This window comes from Dermacentor variabilis, chromosome 4, assembly GCF_050947875.1.
Source record: "Dermacentor variabilis isolate Ectoservices chromosome 4, ASM5094787v1, whole genome shotgun sequence".
NCBI classification, from domain to species: Eukaryota; Metazoa; Arthropoda; class Arachnida; order Ixodida; family Ixodidae; genus Dermacentor; species Dermacentor variabilis.
The window spans coordinates 49,109,773-49,125,926 of NC_134571.1; the positions used below are offsets into that span (position 1 = coordinate 49,109,773).

General features: G+C 49.5%; 1 protein-coding gene across 3 annotated transcripts in view; it reads left to right on the plus strand.

The window, feature by feature from the left end:
- Positions 1-16,154, plus strand: part of LOC142579094 (cytochrome P450 3A14-like) — a 44,769-nt gene that overhangs the window by 13,673 nt on the left and 14,942 nt on the right. For 2 of the 3 annotated variants that reach the window (XM_075688960.1, XM_075688959.1), the window contains exons 6-8: positions 4,924-5,161; positions 7,292-7,422; positions 8,490-8,577. In XM_075688960.1, coding sequence (XP_075545075.1) covers positions 4,924-5,161; positions 7,292-7,422; positions 8,490-8,577 — 457 coding nt within the window. The remainder of the gene's footprint in view (positions 1-4,923; positions 5,162-7,291; positions 7,423-8,489; positions 8,578-16,154) is intronic. The other variant, XM_075688961.1, reaches the window with a different exon arrangement.

Genomic DNA, 16,154 nt, shown 5'->3' on the forward strand with positions numbered 1-16,154 from the left:
CGCGATTCCAAAACACACAAAGGCATGGGCTTCCGAGATTTGTGTTCAGCAACGCGCCATGAAGCTATGACAATTCCTCACGTCGGGTGCAAGTCTCGAAATTAGTTTTATGAAAAGATGCTCATCTCCTTTGCGGCGTATTTCGACAGCCTATTTTCTTTAGTTGCGATGGCAAAACAAATTACAGACACAGACAGACAGACAGACAGACAGACAGACAGACAGACAGACAGACAGACAGACAGACAGACAGACAGACAGACAGACAGACAGACAGACAGACTCACTCGCTCACTCACTGTCTCTCTCTCTTTCTATTTCTCTCGGTATGGCACTGATGCATATCTTGGAATTTAAGAGGGGCAATATGAATTTGTTCAATAAAAAGTTGGTTAAAGGAGACTGTTTAAAGCTACTCGTCCAATGTACAATGGTAGTTGAACACACAAGCATGTGCGCAATGTAATTCTGAATTGCGGCCGGTGTCCTCTGGACTGGAGAAATGCGCTCGTTATTATTTTATTCCCGATTAGCTTGGTCCATGAGGGCTTGCTTTTGGTGTACGATGAAAATGTCGCTTACAGTCAGAAATAGAGAGACGCTATTATTGCTGTTTTCACATTGCAATAGGTGCTGATTGCGCCGCCTTTTCTTGTGCGCCACAGGAGAACCAGCGCTGGCCAAGAGAGGCTGCGGCAGATTGAGTTTGTAACTAAAATATGCTGATCCCACCTGGAAGGGAAGCCACAAATATGGCATGCATTGCCAAGAGGCCTCCGGTTTCCTTTTTGTCTAATGTAGGTTTGAAACAACAACAAAAAGTCGGCAGATTCCGCACCCTGTGGAAATCGATGATAAGCGAAGCAGTGTGTGGGGAGCCTACCAAGTTAACCAAACGACCACGGGAGCACCAAGACGTAGCCGGCTGTTTCATTACTCACATGACACGCATGTCATGACATTCATGTCATGACCTATCATTTTGTTTGTGATACACTGTTGTCATGCTATGCCAATTTTGGTACATACCAATAACGAAACGACTATGAGAGCACCAAGACGTAGGTGACTCTTTCATGACCTCCACGACACGCATGTCACGATATTCATGGCATGACCAATCATTTATGTTTGTCATACTCTCTTGTCGTAATATGCCAATTTTGTTACATACCAAGTTAACGAAACGACAATGAGAGCATCAAGACGTAGGCGGCTAGACAGACACCGTAAAAGTGGCAAATGTTCGCAAAGAAATGCTTCGCATTTAAAATAGCACGAAATTTTGAACGATAATAGGTCCGCACCCGTGTCGACGATTGCTATAGCCCGATTCGTCCAGCCAAGCCTTGTCCATGGCCATGCGTATTGCGAGGAGGGCATGCGCTACTGCGTTGAAGCACGCTGGCGCCCAGTCAGGTCAGGTCAGGAGCTGTGCAAATGCCTCAACTCCGTGGTGAATTTGCTGACGTGAACTTGGCAGCATGTGCAACTGAAAACTTTCCTCCGTTCTCTAGGCTGTATGTTATGGCACTGCTGTGTCTTAGGAAGAGCATATTCAGCGTCAAGCTAACTTGGCTGACGCCCCGTCAGCCAAGTTAGCTTGACGTTGAATATCTGTTTCACTCAGAGTAGTGCATTCTCAGAGCAACTAATCAGGAAGGATGCTGAACTCTGCATGCACACAACGCTCATGCTAGCAGCAGAAGACCGAATGATGTTATGACTCCACCAGGGCGCGGATTAGGTGAAGCCTCGACGGCGGGTCCACATTGCTTCGTCGTTTTTGAAGCCGAACTTAATGCGCATCTCTCGAAACCCTGTAAACCTTCGCGCGTGGGCCACAGATGCGCCTTCGAAGAGCATGACGGCGGCGATAGCGTGAATGCACCTAGGGGATCCGTATGATTGCAATCGCAATAAAAATACTACTTTAATATGGAACTAAACTATACCCTTTCAACATCGCGATTTCTCTATGTGAAACGTTTAGCATCTAACCTGGTCTAGCGTGGCCGCTCGCACACTCGTGAGCGATGTCCGAAGGTGCAGGGACTGTTTACGCCGTGTTTTTATAATCACTTCTTGAGGATGAGACTGCTGTTCACATAGTCGTAAAGTTACAACACTCGCTTCTTGTGCGTGGTTACTAACGCAACAATTTTTCTACGGCGAGCAACCTACGCCTTCGACACTAAACTGATCTGTGAAGCTCTATAAGAGCATAAAACACATGCTTTCCAATTTTCGGATATCAAGCAGTTAATCGCATTTTGCATTTTCAAGTGTGGTCGTACAAGAATAAAATCCAATAGTTGTGGCTTACATCCGGCCGAGGGAACATTTCTGACTAATACGCGACCCTGCAATAAAAGGTGAGTTGGGCATGTATGGTGTCTTGCTTGTGCCCCACGTAACAGTTTGCAATTAGCACTTTCGCAGAAACTGGTGAAGTGCTCTCTGGTCGCACTCTATTTAAGCCGTAATAAGAATTTGTTTGAGGTCCGGAGCCGACAGACACCTTCTCTGAGCTTCAACGGCACCTCCAGACACCACCCTTACTTAGACACGTTGGTGAAGATGCCCGCACTAACCTGTACACCGATGTGCTCGCAACATCGGCCTCGGTGTAATCATCGTGCAGTGGCAAGATGGCGCTGAACGTGCTATTGTTTATGCTAGCCGCACTTTAACTTCTGCAGAAACGAACTACTCTACGACTGAAGAGGAATGCTCAGCTGCCGTCTGGGCGATAGCTAAGTTCTGGCCACATTCATACGGCCATCCGTTTAAACCCATATCCCCCGATGAGTCTCTACCACGTCATACACCCTGGGCTGTATTTCTAGAATTGCCTACACTGCTATCAATACGCAACGCTTGACCACATGGTATGGGCTTGCTCAAGCACACCACCCTTCGCACCTATAACACACACCAGGACACGGCACTGGGAGGCAGGTGCGACTCGATGGCCCAGCTCAACCTGGTCAACCGAGCGAGAAGGGCAGCGAAGACCGCTGGACCTCTGGACTGATGGGACCCCCCCAATGCAGCGCAGAGTAACTACCTACGTTCGTGTGCTCTTGTGTATAAAGTTTATTCTCTCTCTCTTCAGAGTGGCTACCGACCATCGTGTCCTTTGTTGGCTAGCCAATCCCAAAGAGCCCTCAGGGAGTTTCGCCAGGCGCAGTCTTCATCTTCAAGAATTTGACGTAACCATCGTCTACAAGTCTGCCCGAATGCACACTGATGCTCACTGTCCTTCGCGCGCTCCGCTTGCGACGGTGACAAGTAATACCGATGATGACGGTCGTTTCCTTCGCCTTGTCAACCTGACTAGGCCCAGCAACAGCGGGGCCATTTAGAACTCGGGCAACTTATCGACTACCTTGAATGCCGAAGTTCGCATCGTCCATGGAAATTCGCGTGTTCACCATGTTCGTTCAGTCTCCGCATCAATGTCTTGTACAAGAAAAATTTTTACCCATCAGCGACTGGATATCTCCCTGTTCCATCCTCGCTGCGCGCCGAATTTCTGTCCGCTTGCCACGATGAGCCCTCTTCCGGCCACTTGGGATTCGCGCGTACTTTGGCCCGAGTTCCTCAATGCTACTACTATCCTAAGTTCGCCCAGGAACTCAAGCATTACGTGAAAATTTCCCGCGACTGTCAGCGCCGAAAGGCTCCACCTCAGCGCCCAACCGATTTGTTGAAGCCTGCTGCACCGCCAACACAACCATTTTAACAAATCGGCATGGCTTTACTTGGGCCTTTCCCTAAGTTTTTTTGCTGGCAACCACTGGATCGTGGTTGCGACTTCTTGTCTGACGCGATACTGCGAAACTGGAGTCCTTCAGCAAGCCACTGCCAGTGATGTTGCACTTCTTCATCGACAACATCGTCCTCAGGCATGGTGCACAAGAAGTAGTCATAACAGATCTTGCTACAGCTTTCATAGCACAGAAGATGCAAGACCTCATGACGCTTAGTGGAACCGCTCATCACCGAGCCTCTGCATACCATCCTCAGACCAACGGCTTTACGGAGAGGTTAAGCAAGACAATCACTGACATGCTTCCCATCTATGAATTCAGAATCAAGAATACATCGACTCCCACAAGAACAACGCTTGCCCTCTCGGGGTTATCCACCAACCTGGTGATCAACCAGCCGGTCGGAAAAGTTACTGCGCCGCTACTTCGGTCCCTACAGAGTCTTGCATCACCTCAGTGAATTCAACTATGAAGTTCTCTCTGAAGACGGGACTCGGCGATCCTGTCGTGTGCAGCAGACACTCATTGACCATGTTTCCATGATGAATCCGTAACATTCACGTTGACGAGGCTATTCTCATTTCCACACACCTTCATCCAGCTTGTGTAACGCTTTCCTCTTCACATACTTCACAAGTGTTACAGTGCGTGTGCTTTGTATTTTTTGCCTCTCTTTCGCATTTGAAGAATCGCGGTAGTGCTTTCTACAAGGAGGGTAATGCCACGTGCATAAATGTTGGTTGTTTTATGGGTTTGCCGCTTCTGCGGTAGTTGAGGACGCCGAAAAGAGCTCGGGGACGACGACGACGAAGACGCGCACACCGTGAAGATCTGAAGCACAGCGATTCTTTAGATTAAAATTAAGTTCTTGCCAGTGACTTTATTAACGTAGCGTCACTTTATGATCAATACTATAGTTAGAGCAATTTCCTCAACTTGCGATCAAGATTTATCTTCTGGGATTAGACTGGCAGATATTTTGTGAGCTGAGGTGTACCATGCAAAATGCACCGTAATATTGCGCTTGATCTTTCTAACATCGTGTTGTACTCAGTCACGTTTTTTAAAGAATCAAATACATTATGCCAAGAACTATTTCAGTATATGCCTAAAACTGAAATGCTGACACCGTTTTCTTTGCCCTTAGATGATGCCACACCTCGAAGAAAACGCCGACATCTTCATAAAGTCTTTGGAAGAGTACGCCGACACGGGCAGGGAGGTTCACATGATGCCAAAATTCGAGCAGCTCTCCATGGACTACACGGCCCGAGGGGCGTTCGGCATTGAGGAGCATTTCCAGGGGCAACCCGACCATCCGCTTATAAAACTCGGCAAGAGCGTCCTTAGGGGAATCATGAAGGGACCACTGCACATGATCGCACGTACGTTACCTCTTCCAGCATTGTGCGGTGTGGATGAATAAGTGGAACGCTGGATATTTAGTTACGAACGCTAACAAAACTATATTCTGCGGTTTTACGTTCCAAAACCATGATAAACCTATGATGCATGTCGTAGCTAGTGGAGCGCTTCGGATTAATTTTGACGAGGTGGGATAGGTTAACGTGCACCTAAATATAAGTACATGAGCGTTCTTGCATTTCGCCCCTATCGAAACAGAGCCGCAGCGGACGGGACCAAACCGGCAACCTCGAGTTCAACAGGGCAACGCCGTAGTCAATAAGATACCGCGGCATCCACTTCATTTCATTTCGTTTAATTTCATTTATTGTAACCTTGAAGGCCCAAAGGCATTACAGAAGGGGGGGGGGCAATAAAAACACGTGTAAGAGTGGTTACATACAAAAAAAGAAGAAACTGCTGATTTTGTATGACTTTCAACAATCAAAGGAAAATTTCGAATTTAAAGTAGCAACACGGTAATATATTCGCAAATAAAAAAAAACTAGGCGGAAGGATTGACAAGGGTAGACTATTCCGAGTGGTCCATGATGGGTTCATGAACGATGTACTCTAAGAGCAGAAAGTTATTCAAAGTGATTTGTTAGGTATTCACGGAATTTTTTGCGTTCAGTACAGGTAACGAAGTTGTCAGGGAGCGCATTCCAATAAACGATTGCATCAGGAAAGAAGGAAGTGGTCATGGCAGGTGAGCGGCCGCGTAAACGTGCGATGGCAGAGCTGTGACTTAGCGAGAGGAAGTTCGCAGTGGGGGGGGGGGGGGGTTAAGAAGGTGGTGCCTTGAGCGTGGATTGTAGCTTTAAGGACCCTTAAGTATGCTTACTTCTTCTCCGATGTCAGGGGACTACTAGGAAATAACTATTTCTCAAGAGAAAATCTGTGTAGCAGGTGCCAGGAAGTTAGATTTGAAATCATGGTTACGCAGTCGTCATTCTGGAATTGTGGTTGGATTTTGCTTTTTGTACTGGACCAGCTGGTACATGTTGAGACAAGTGCGCATGCAGTTCCCAGCAAAGAGAGCCGAATTCCAATATGCCCTTAAGCACGAAGTCCTTAATAAAGACTACTTATCCTTCATAAGCTTAAGTAAAGATTACAGCCAAGTCGTAGAAGCCGGCAAACCACAAACAGGCAAATGTAGGAACATGAACGAGCCCGCTTACGAAAAGCCTCGACACCGAGATATTTCCCGTGGTATCTGCACCTATAGTTTCCACAGCGCCTATCATTTCTTCGTGCGTGTGTTCGTTTTATTACAGCAAACGCGCGCTACCAATAAATATTATTCAATCTTGCCGTTGAGTGCGGGAGTTGGCCAAAGTTGAGGATGATCTTGAGATGAAACTGCAGGTATATTTACATTATTTACAGTAATAACACGAAGTAATGAACAGTCATAAAGTCATCGGCGGCCGGCAGCAAATCGGACGCTGCGGCCTGTGGCAAGAAGAACAAAAGAAAATGAATTAACGAACGAATGAATGAATGTCTATTCTTCCTATATCCCGCTTTTAATCCCCTCGGTCTCTCGGGGTCACGTCATTTTCGGCCAATCGTCGAGCCCTCTCAGATGTCGTCATTTTCCGCCAATGGTAGGCGCCCGTGCAAGTGCCGTCACATTCAGCAGATGGGGTCGCTCCAAGGGCTGCACTGTCGGACGGGTGACTTACCACCGGCGCTGCCTTGGTGTTGCCTCCCCGCCTGAAAGCGCTCAGCTGGAGGAGAGGGCTGCAAAACAGCTTTGCTCGGGACCACGGTCAACTACCTGGAACCGTGCCAGGCTCCCGTTGCACTTTCAGGAAGAGTCAAGCAGGGGTGGAGACAATAACTCGACGTGCGGCAGCTGAGGTGGGGGTCGCCAACTTGTCTGACAGGTCCGGGAACGTGGTAGACGCGCTCTTGCACACCCTAATTGGAATGTGACGGTGATTGAAATGTGGTCGGGGAACTCGAGTGATGCCAGGAAAAGGGTCCGTATCCAACAATATGATAATAAATGATTCAAGGAGTGAATGTGCATAGGCATGACCAAAGCTTTCCGCCATGACAAGTGCCAGTCGCCAATTATTGCTGCGATGGTTCTCTTTTAGAGAGCACAACAAGTTTAAGAAGATGGATGAAACCATTTTACTGGTTTACTGTGCTAATAGGAGATTTCACGTTCGCGAAACTCGGCAGGGAGACGATGAAAATAATAGCAATGAGGAAGGAAGACCCCACGGTACGTGTTCCACTTCTGCTTCATTGAATGTTTTGAGCTAAGCTCGGGAGAGAGGAATCCATGTTAGAATGAGAAGAAAGATGAGATAAAAAAAAAAAACCAGCCGAGGTTAGCGTTTTTGAACTGGCTGTGGAGAAGGGCCTCGTTGCTCGCACTTAAAGAACGTGAAGAAAAAGGAATAGAAAGCGAATGAGCCATATTGATATTGTGATAGTACCGAAAACTTGTGATATCGCAAATTTCCATGTCTGAGCATTCCGGTTCTACTAGTGTCTGAAAACTGATCTAGTTGATCAGAACTGTGTTGTGCCCCTTCTGTCCTGACAGGACAGCCTCGTGTCCTGCCTGTTCTTTCTTCTAAATTCCTTTGCGCTGATTTACTATTATGGTTTCGATTTTTATTTAAAGAAGCTTACATAACTGAATATTTACCTTATCAAGGGAGTGGAGAAAACTGCTTGAAAAAGAAAGCCACGCATTTCTCTCAAAAAGCCCATTTCAGTGGCAAAAAAAAGAGGAAAATTGTTGCTCGGCTATCGAACACAGTAGTACAAACGGATTACGCCAGTCTGGTGGGTTTTCCGGTTTACATTATGGGATATAAAATACTTTTGCCTAGATAAGGGACTTGAGAATAAAAACAAGAACAGCGCAACACAGGATAAGCGAGTAAAGAGCACAGGACAGAGCGCTGTCCTATGCTCTTTGCTCGCTTCTCCTGTTCCGCTGCTCCTGTTTTTGTTCTCAAGATGAACCAACTAGCCCCGTTGAACACACTAAGGGACTTTCCTTTCGAAGAATCCGCATGTACTCTCGTTTGAAACATTCTTCTACCAGACCGGTTGGTGGCACAATCCCTTTCGTGAAATCGCCTCCACCTTGCTTGCTTACTCAAGACCTATTGATTTAACTTAATATAGACATAAAGGAGTGTTCTTCAGTGAAAACCAAGCGCACAAATTGAATCAGACTAACCTGCACATGTCAAGTTTAATTACAAGGTTTGCAACATGGAATTAACTCGGTGGAGAATTGTGAAAATTTACGTTCGTATTTTTTCATTGCAGCTTAGAAAGCCCGATATACTTCAGAATCTGATTGACGCGGAGTACGCAAATGACACTGCGGAGAGAAGCGGTGCACGGAACTCGAACGGTAACTCACGCTCATTGGCTTTTGTAGACCCTACTGGAGACTCACTGTTGGCGAATATAGATGGCATGCGCCACTAAACATAACAAAAAAAGCCACTTTACTCTCTCATTTTGCGTCAGCTTTGCTGAGTTAACTATGGATGTGTCAAGATTGGTTAAATCGTCATTTTTTTGTCGACACTGTATTAGGCCAGAATACTGTAACGATTCTGGTCCAATGGTATTATTTCTCACACGCCGTTAGAGCATAGTCCGAGCAGCACTCCGCCCGCGTTACCAACGGCATCGGTCCGACGTGAACGGTGCATCATGAGAAAGGAATGAAATTGAGCGAAAAGAATTCTCCACTACATAAACAGCCCAGATCCAGGATCATGTCGGACTTCAGTCACGCATCCATCACTAAGCATTCCTGTGGTATAACGTACGACAGTGTGATTGATTACAACTGAAGCGTATGTTGCACCGTCTGAAGAAGGAAAAAAAAAAAGCAATGACTTTTGTATGACGACATAAAAATGTGTGTCAGATGCTATCATTGCAGCTTCTAAGGCCCGTTTCGTGAAACAAGGACAAACATGCACTGGACTGAAATGTCGGACGCTTAATCTGCTGCGGGAAATAGTAAATCAACTTATGATGAGGGCAAAAAAAAAAAAAAGGAAGGACAGAAGACTTGTGCAACCTTGCAAAATCGTTGCGTAATTTCCAACGAAGATTTTTTTTGAGCAGTTGAATTTAGAACTTCAGTTGCCTGTAATAAAACCACACACTTTAAAACGTTGCGCGCATATGAATAATTCGTTTGCAGCGTAGCGTGCATAAAGCATTTTCGAGCACTTCTTAAAGACATTTTTAGCAAGGACCCTACTTCACTCACAAATATTAAATTCCCCGTCCACATAGCTATAATATTCTCCCCATTTTCAACAAATTTGATTTCTGTGGATGTTGTAGTTTCTCCAGTAAAGCTGTACAGGCAAGTAAGGTACACGCCAATGATAAAATACTTCTAACGCTGATAAGCAACTTACTGCAGTGACCGTATTTATTCAAACATTTATAACTTTTTCTTGTTGGCGACTGGTTCTGTTGCATCAGCATATGTGTAAAGAGCGTTATATGTGACATGCAAACTTGTGAGTCATGTCATTAATGCACCTTTCGCGCAATTACGCAAACTAATCCTCGGTTCTTGGCACTCAGCGATGGTCTTCCTAGTGATAGCTTGCACGAAAGTGTTTCAAACTGTGCATAAAAAAAGAAAAGCTAATGCACAAAAAAATAGAGAGAGAGAGAGAGAGAGAGAGAGAGAGAGAGAGAGAGAGAGAGAGATTAATCGAGATATATACAACGGACAACTTAGATATTGTACACGATCCTGCCCGTATTTGGTTACTCTTCACTCACATATATATTGAATAGGCGAGTATGCTTGCACTGTCTACAAATATCTGCGAGTTTCCAAGTGCAACAGTCATAGTTCTCGCTCGAGTTAAGAAACTTACAGCTGCTAGCTTCGCTCGTTTTTTGAACACGTGAGCAATTCCCAAGTGCAAACTCAAACAACTAGAGTCTTTGCCACCTTGTTGTACTATACCTAGTACTCCATCTAATGCTTCATTTTTCTCAGCCAACTGCTAATGTTAAAAAGATATGCACAGACATATATCAAAGCAATGGGCGCAGTGCCCAATTAGATAGGGCATGAATTCGCTGCAGGCTGACTGTCAATCTGGTGGTTTGCAGAGTTTATGTTACAACGTTTTGAGAATGTGTTTTGTTTTACTGCCCTAGCATTAGGAGCGTCCCAGAAGAAAAAAAATTCAGCAGCACTACACACACACACACACACACACACACACACACACACACAGATATATATATATACACATATATATATATATATATATATATATATATATATATATATATATATATATATATATATATATATATATATATAGTTACGGAAGATTAAAAGAAGACTAACGATAAAGAAGCTCGATATATATATACACGGCGTGTATATTGTATATATATATGTCGGGCACCGCGTGTATATAAGCACTGCCCGACGTGAGCAAATTGTGCAGCGGCGACGCCATGGCAGCAAAATGACTGATGAAGCGGCGGAAGTGGGATGCCAGGCCCAAGAAACTTCTTAATTGTTTTTGATTTTCAGGGCGAGGGAAGCGAAGCACGGCAGCAACCTTGTCGGGATCTGGTCGAACGCCATCTTCGCTGATAAGGTGGCCCGACACTTTGATGTTCTTTCTAGGAAAATGGCATTTCTTTGTGTTGAGTTGGAGTCCAGCGTTGGAAATGCATGTCAATTGGATTGGATTGGAGCAAACTTTATTTGTGCCTGCAGTGGAGTGCTTGCGGGCATCGATGAGGGCCTACGTCATCTACGAGGTTGCTATTACTCGGCGCGGGTCTCCGCCCGCCGTTGCCGGCTCGCTGGTTCTTTCGAGCGCCCCGAGGACCTGCTGGACGGCCCAGTGCTATTGGTCTTGGTCGTAGCTCTTCGCGGCTGCCTCGAGCCGCGGTGGGATCGTTCTTGATCTTGCTTCAGTCCCACAAGATGTGCGCGTAATCTGCCGTCTCTTTCCGGCAGACCCTGCACTTATCGGTCGGGTATGTCTCGGGGTACATGCGATGCATCAGTCCCGGGCTCGATAGCGATCCGGTCTGGATCGTTCAGTGGTACAGCCTCCTTTCGACTCAGCCTCTGGTGCAGGGGTTAGAGATTCCTGCGAGCCAGGCGGTAGGCCTTCGTGATATCGTTGTAGTCCATGATGCGGTCCTTGGCTCCGAACCACATCGGACGGTCTGTTGCCGGGGCGTGGTTGGTTAGCGCTCGCGCCGCTGCGTGTGCCGTCTCATCGTGGTTTTCATTGCGCTCCGACGCATCGCCCGCATGCGCCGGGAACCCCTTGATTCTGACTTTTCTGCCTTGCAGTTTGGCTGCTCGCAGTACGCGCTCGGCCTCCCAACAGATTTGGCGTTTGGCTAAGTTTCGCACCGCTTCTCTCGAGTCACTCAGCACCGTATGGTAGCCTGCGTCGGCGATGGCAAGGGCGATGGCCGCCTCCTCTGCTTGTTCAGCTCCGGCGCTTCTCACGCTCGCTGCTGTCTTCGTGGCGCCGGTTGACGCCTCTATGACGACCGCTGCGAAGGCGTTCCGTTGGTATTCGGCCGCGTCCACGTAGCGCGCGTACTCGTCGTTGGCGTGCAGGTCGATGTGAGCCTTGGCCCTCGCCGCTCTTCTTCCCTTGTTGAACTCGGGATTCATGTTATTGGGTATGGGGTCGATTTTGGTCTGGCGTCGGACCTCTTCGGGGATGGGGAGCTTCATCTCCGCCTCGTTCGAGATTCCTATTCCCAGTTCGTCCAGTATCTTCCTCCCGGCTTTGGTCGTGGACAGCCGCTCCAGTTGAGAGGTCCGTTGCGCTTCGGCTATTTCTTCGAGCGCGTTGTTTATCCCGAGTTGTAAGAAGCCGGTCGTGCTCGTGGACTCGAACAGACCCAGCACCGTCTTGTATGCTCTTCTGATGATTACGTTGATTGTTGCGTTCGTGTTGTAGCCATCTGTGGTATGCTGGAACGTACGTGACACGTGGCTGATGATGAAGTGTTGGGCGAGCCTAATTAGGCTCTCCTTTCTCATGCCAGCCTTCCGGGAAGTAACTCGTTTGAGGAGTCGAATCGCGTTGGCCGCTTTTGCCGGGAGACGGGCGATGCTTTCGCCGTTTATTCCGTGCTTTTCGATGACCATGCCTAGGATGGTGATTTTGCCAACCTCGGGGATCACGTTGCCGGATTTGGTTATGATTGAGATTTTTTCGTATTCGCGTTGTCTAGTTTTGCCTCTGCCGTCGTTGGTAGGTGGGAGTATGAGAAGCGTCGATTTGCTCGAGGAACATCTCAGTCCGATGCCTTCCAGCTGGTCTTCTGTCGCATCGACGGCGGCTTGCATTGTGCCCTCGATGTGGGTGTCGCTGCCGCCGGTCACCCACAGCGTGATATCGTCCGCGTAGATGGTGGGCCTGACGTCTTCGATGTCCGCGAGCTTCTCGGCTACTCCGATCATTACCAGGTTGAAAAGCATCGGCGAAATGACCAATGCTTGCGGTGTGCCGGCGCTCCCGAGATTCTTCTCTTGCGTCTGTAGGTCGCCTGCTTGTATCTCGGCGGTCCTGTCCGTGAGGAAGTCCTTTATGTAGTTGTACGATCTTTCGCCCATGTTGAACTTGAAGACTTGGTACAGAATCGCCGAGTGTTTCACCTTATTGAAGACGCTCTCTAGGATCGAGCCCCAGGATTGCCTTGTTGTCGCGGGCGTTGCCGCCATCGTCGATGATTTGGTATTTGAGCTGCAGCATCGCGTCCTGCGTGCTTATGTGCTGTCTGAAGCCGATCACCATGGCCGGGTACAGACCTTCTCGTTCCAGGTAGTCTTGCCACCTGTTGAGCAGGACGTGCTCAAGCACCTTGACCATGCAGGACGTGAGCGAGATGGGTCACAGGTTGTCTGTGTCCGCCGGCTTCCCCGGCTTGGGGATCAGGATGGTCTTGGCTGTCTTCCACTGCTTTGGCAGCGCGCCCGCTTTCCAGAACTTGCTGAAGTGATTTGCGAGGTTCTCAATCAAGCCGCCATCGAGGTTCTTGAGCGCCTTGTTCGTGACGAGGTCCGGGCCGGCTGTCGACCGACTGTTGAGGTCGCGCAGGGCCGCGCGGTCCTCCTCGACGTCGATGCCACGATCGAGCTTCGCGTTGGGCAGGCCGCCGTATGGCGCGTGTTGTTCGGTGGTTGTAGGCGGCAGGTATTTGTCGTTAATATGGCTGGTGAGTTCGTCGGCGCCGAGTACCGAGACCGCCCGATGTATGAGCTCGGCGAGTCTTGGTGCGACTTGGTCTTGGTATTGTCGAGCAGGTGCCACAGCAGGTTCCACGTCTTCCCATTGTACATCTGCCCGTCTGCCGCGTTGCAGATCTCGTTCCACTGTTGCGTGCAGAGCGCGCGGCAGTGCTCCTCGATTGCTCGGTTGAGCTCTACAAGAGCGTTGAATGCCACAGTCCCAATACCCTTGAGCAGGTGGCGTACACGGTCACTCCCCGCCATCGCGGTGTTCACGCGGCCGCAGAGGGCGAGGACGTCCTCTATGTACGAAGCGTAAGACTCGCCCGAATGCTGAACACGGTCAGCAAGCTTCTTCTTGTCGATATTGGAGTGGACGGATGACTTCACGAAAATCTGGCGTAGGTGATGTTTAAAGGTGCTCCAGTTGACGAAATCGAGCTAATGATTGTAAAACCAAGTTTTCGTGACGGCGGTTAGGTAGAAGGCGACGTGGAGAAAGTTTTGCTGATTCGCTCCAGTGGTTCAAGTCACTCACGCCCTCGTATAACTCCAACCAGTCTTCAAAGTCGTCACCTGGAAATTCAGGAAACACTGGTGCATCCTTATGAGGGGTGGTGACTGTCTAAGAAGGGGTTCCCGCAGGAGCAGGCAAGGTGGATGTCGTGGTATTGGTCTGCTGGTCCTGGGACCTGGTCGAGTGCCGTTGGTAGAAGCGGCGGCCCGAGCGGAGATCCAGGGATGTAGCATAGGTGAAGCTGGAGAGAGACCGGGAGTGAGAGGACGAAGAAACCGGACAGCCCACTCCCCCACTGGTGAGACAAGGTTTAGGCAGCCAGTCTCTTCTTTATTCCATCGAGTAAGAGCCCCACCACCAGCCGCGCTTGTGTTAGCGCGGCGAAGTGCTGCTGCGGCGCCAGCTTTTCTCGTCAGTGTCTGCAGTGATGGAATGTGAAGTGGAAGGGGAGCTTCTGACTCCCGAGGAATTTTCCAAGGATCCCGGATGGCAAACAGTTGCTGCCAGGCGCTCTGGAGCCAAATCGGCGCCCGTCGAGCGAGTTGGTGCCATTTCTACCTGCGCTAAGCCAAATGACAACGCGACCGCAAAGGGGTCGCCGAGACCGCAGCTGCGCTAAAGCCAAAACTATTCGGGGTGGAAGGATGCCTCCGCTGCCCAAAGAAGACGCGAAGATCATCGTCAGGCCGAAGGGAGGTCTGAACATCAGCAAGGTGGGGCCGACAGTTGTGGCCGAGGCCATATGGAACGCAGTCGGTTTCGACCAGGCGAAGCGGAACTCGGACACGATGTGCCCGAATTTCCAACAAAATATCATGGTCATCAGCACCCCCAGCAGAGAGAATGCGACCCTCTACGTCAGGGTCGAGTGCATCGCTGTTGGCGGCCAGCAGCACGAGGTGAACGCGTACGAGGCAGCGCCCAACTCTACGTGCAAAGGCGTCATCCGCGGCATCGCACCGAGTGAAGGCCCGGAGGAGCTCGATCGCAAGATTGTCAACTCAAAGAACCCGCTGGCCTTGGGAGCCAAACGAATCAAGAGCACGGGCACCGTGGTTGTGGTCTTCGACGGCTATAAGGTGCCAAACTACGTGTCGTACGGTGGCACACTTGTCAGGTGTGCATTATATAGGAAGCAAGTGGAGGTGTGCTACGCCTGTGGCCGCCTCGGGCATCGAGCGGACGTCTGCCCCTCGCCGGACGAAACTATGTGCAGGGGATGCGGCATCGCCAACCCGGACGAACAACACAAGTGCGACCCCAAATGCAGGCTGTGCGGAGGCCGACACTTCACCGCTGCCAAGGAGTGCAAGCAGAGGTACCAGACGCCGTACCTCGTCAGACGCAGGTGCGGGGACCGATCCCGAGCCAATAGAAGCAAGTCTCCGGCCCTCGCCATGGGCGAGCGACAACTCCCGGCTGCCGCCGGTCGCTCCGCGGCTCGCGGGAGCTCTAGATCAAGGAGCCCCTCTCCACCTTCCGGACGCCGTTCCAGGTCCAGGGGCAGATCCCGGTACAGGGGCAGATCTATGTCCAGGGGCAGATCCGGAAGCCGCTCCAGGAGCCGCTCTGTCTCAAGGACCCGGTATGGGTCCAGTGCCGGCCAGCAGAGGAAGAGAAAGTCGACGCTATCGTGGGCAGATATGGTTGCTGGCGGCGCCCATGCGAGATCCACCCGGGGCCCACGCGACTCGCTTCCAGAGCAATCCAGGGAGGCAGAGGTAGCGCGCCTTATGAAGGAAAACGCGGACTTAAAAGAAATGATCAGAAAGATGGCTAGCGAAATGATAGAGATTAAGAAATTAGTAATCAGTCAGAGTGTTACATCCAACGCGTCGGCGCCGACCGCCACAGAAACACCAGTTCCGGCCTGCGACTCTGCCGGCGCCGCCAAGCGTAGGGCAGTTTCCAGTAAGGACGATTCAGATTCGCAAACTTATGAGATCAAAGGCATGCTGGCCACGCTCACTAAGAGCGTGCAGCAGTTACAACAAGGCTTAGCACAGGTGCAAGTCGCCCTAGGAGACCCGAGGAGAGGCCTAGGCGCGCTGGCCGATCGCATGGACGCCCTCGAGCGTCTGGCGATTGCGAATAATACGTCTGTAACTCCGATGCAGGTCGTTGTTCCGAACGCGTCGGGGACTCAAATCAGGGCTACGAGCACATCGGCACGTTATAGTGGGGGGAACGTTTTGCG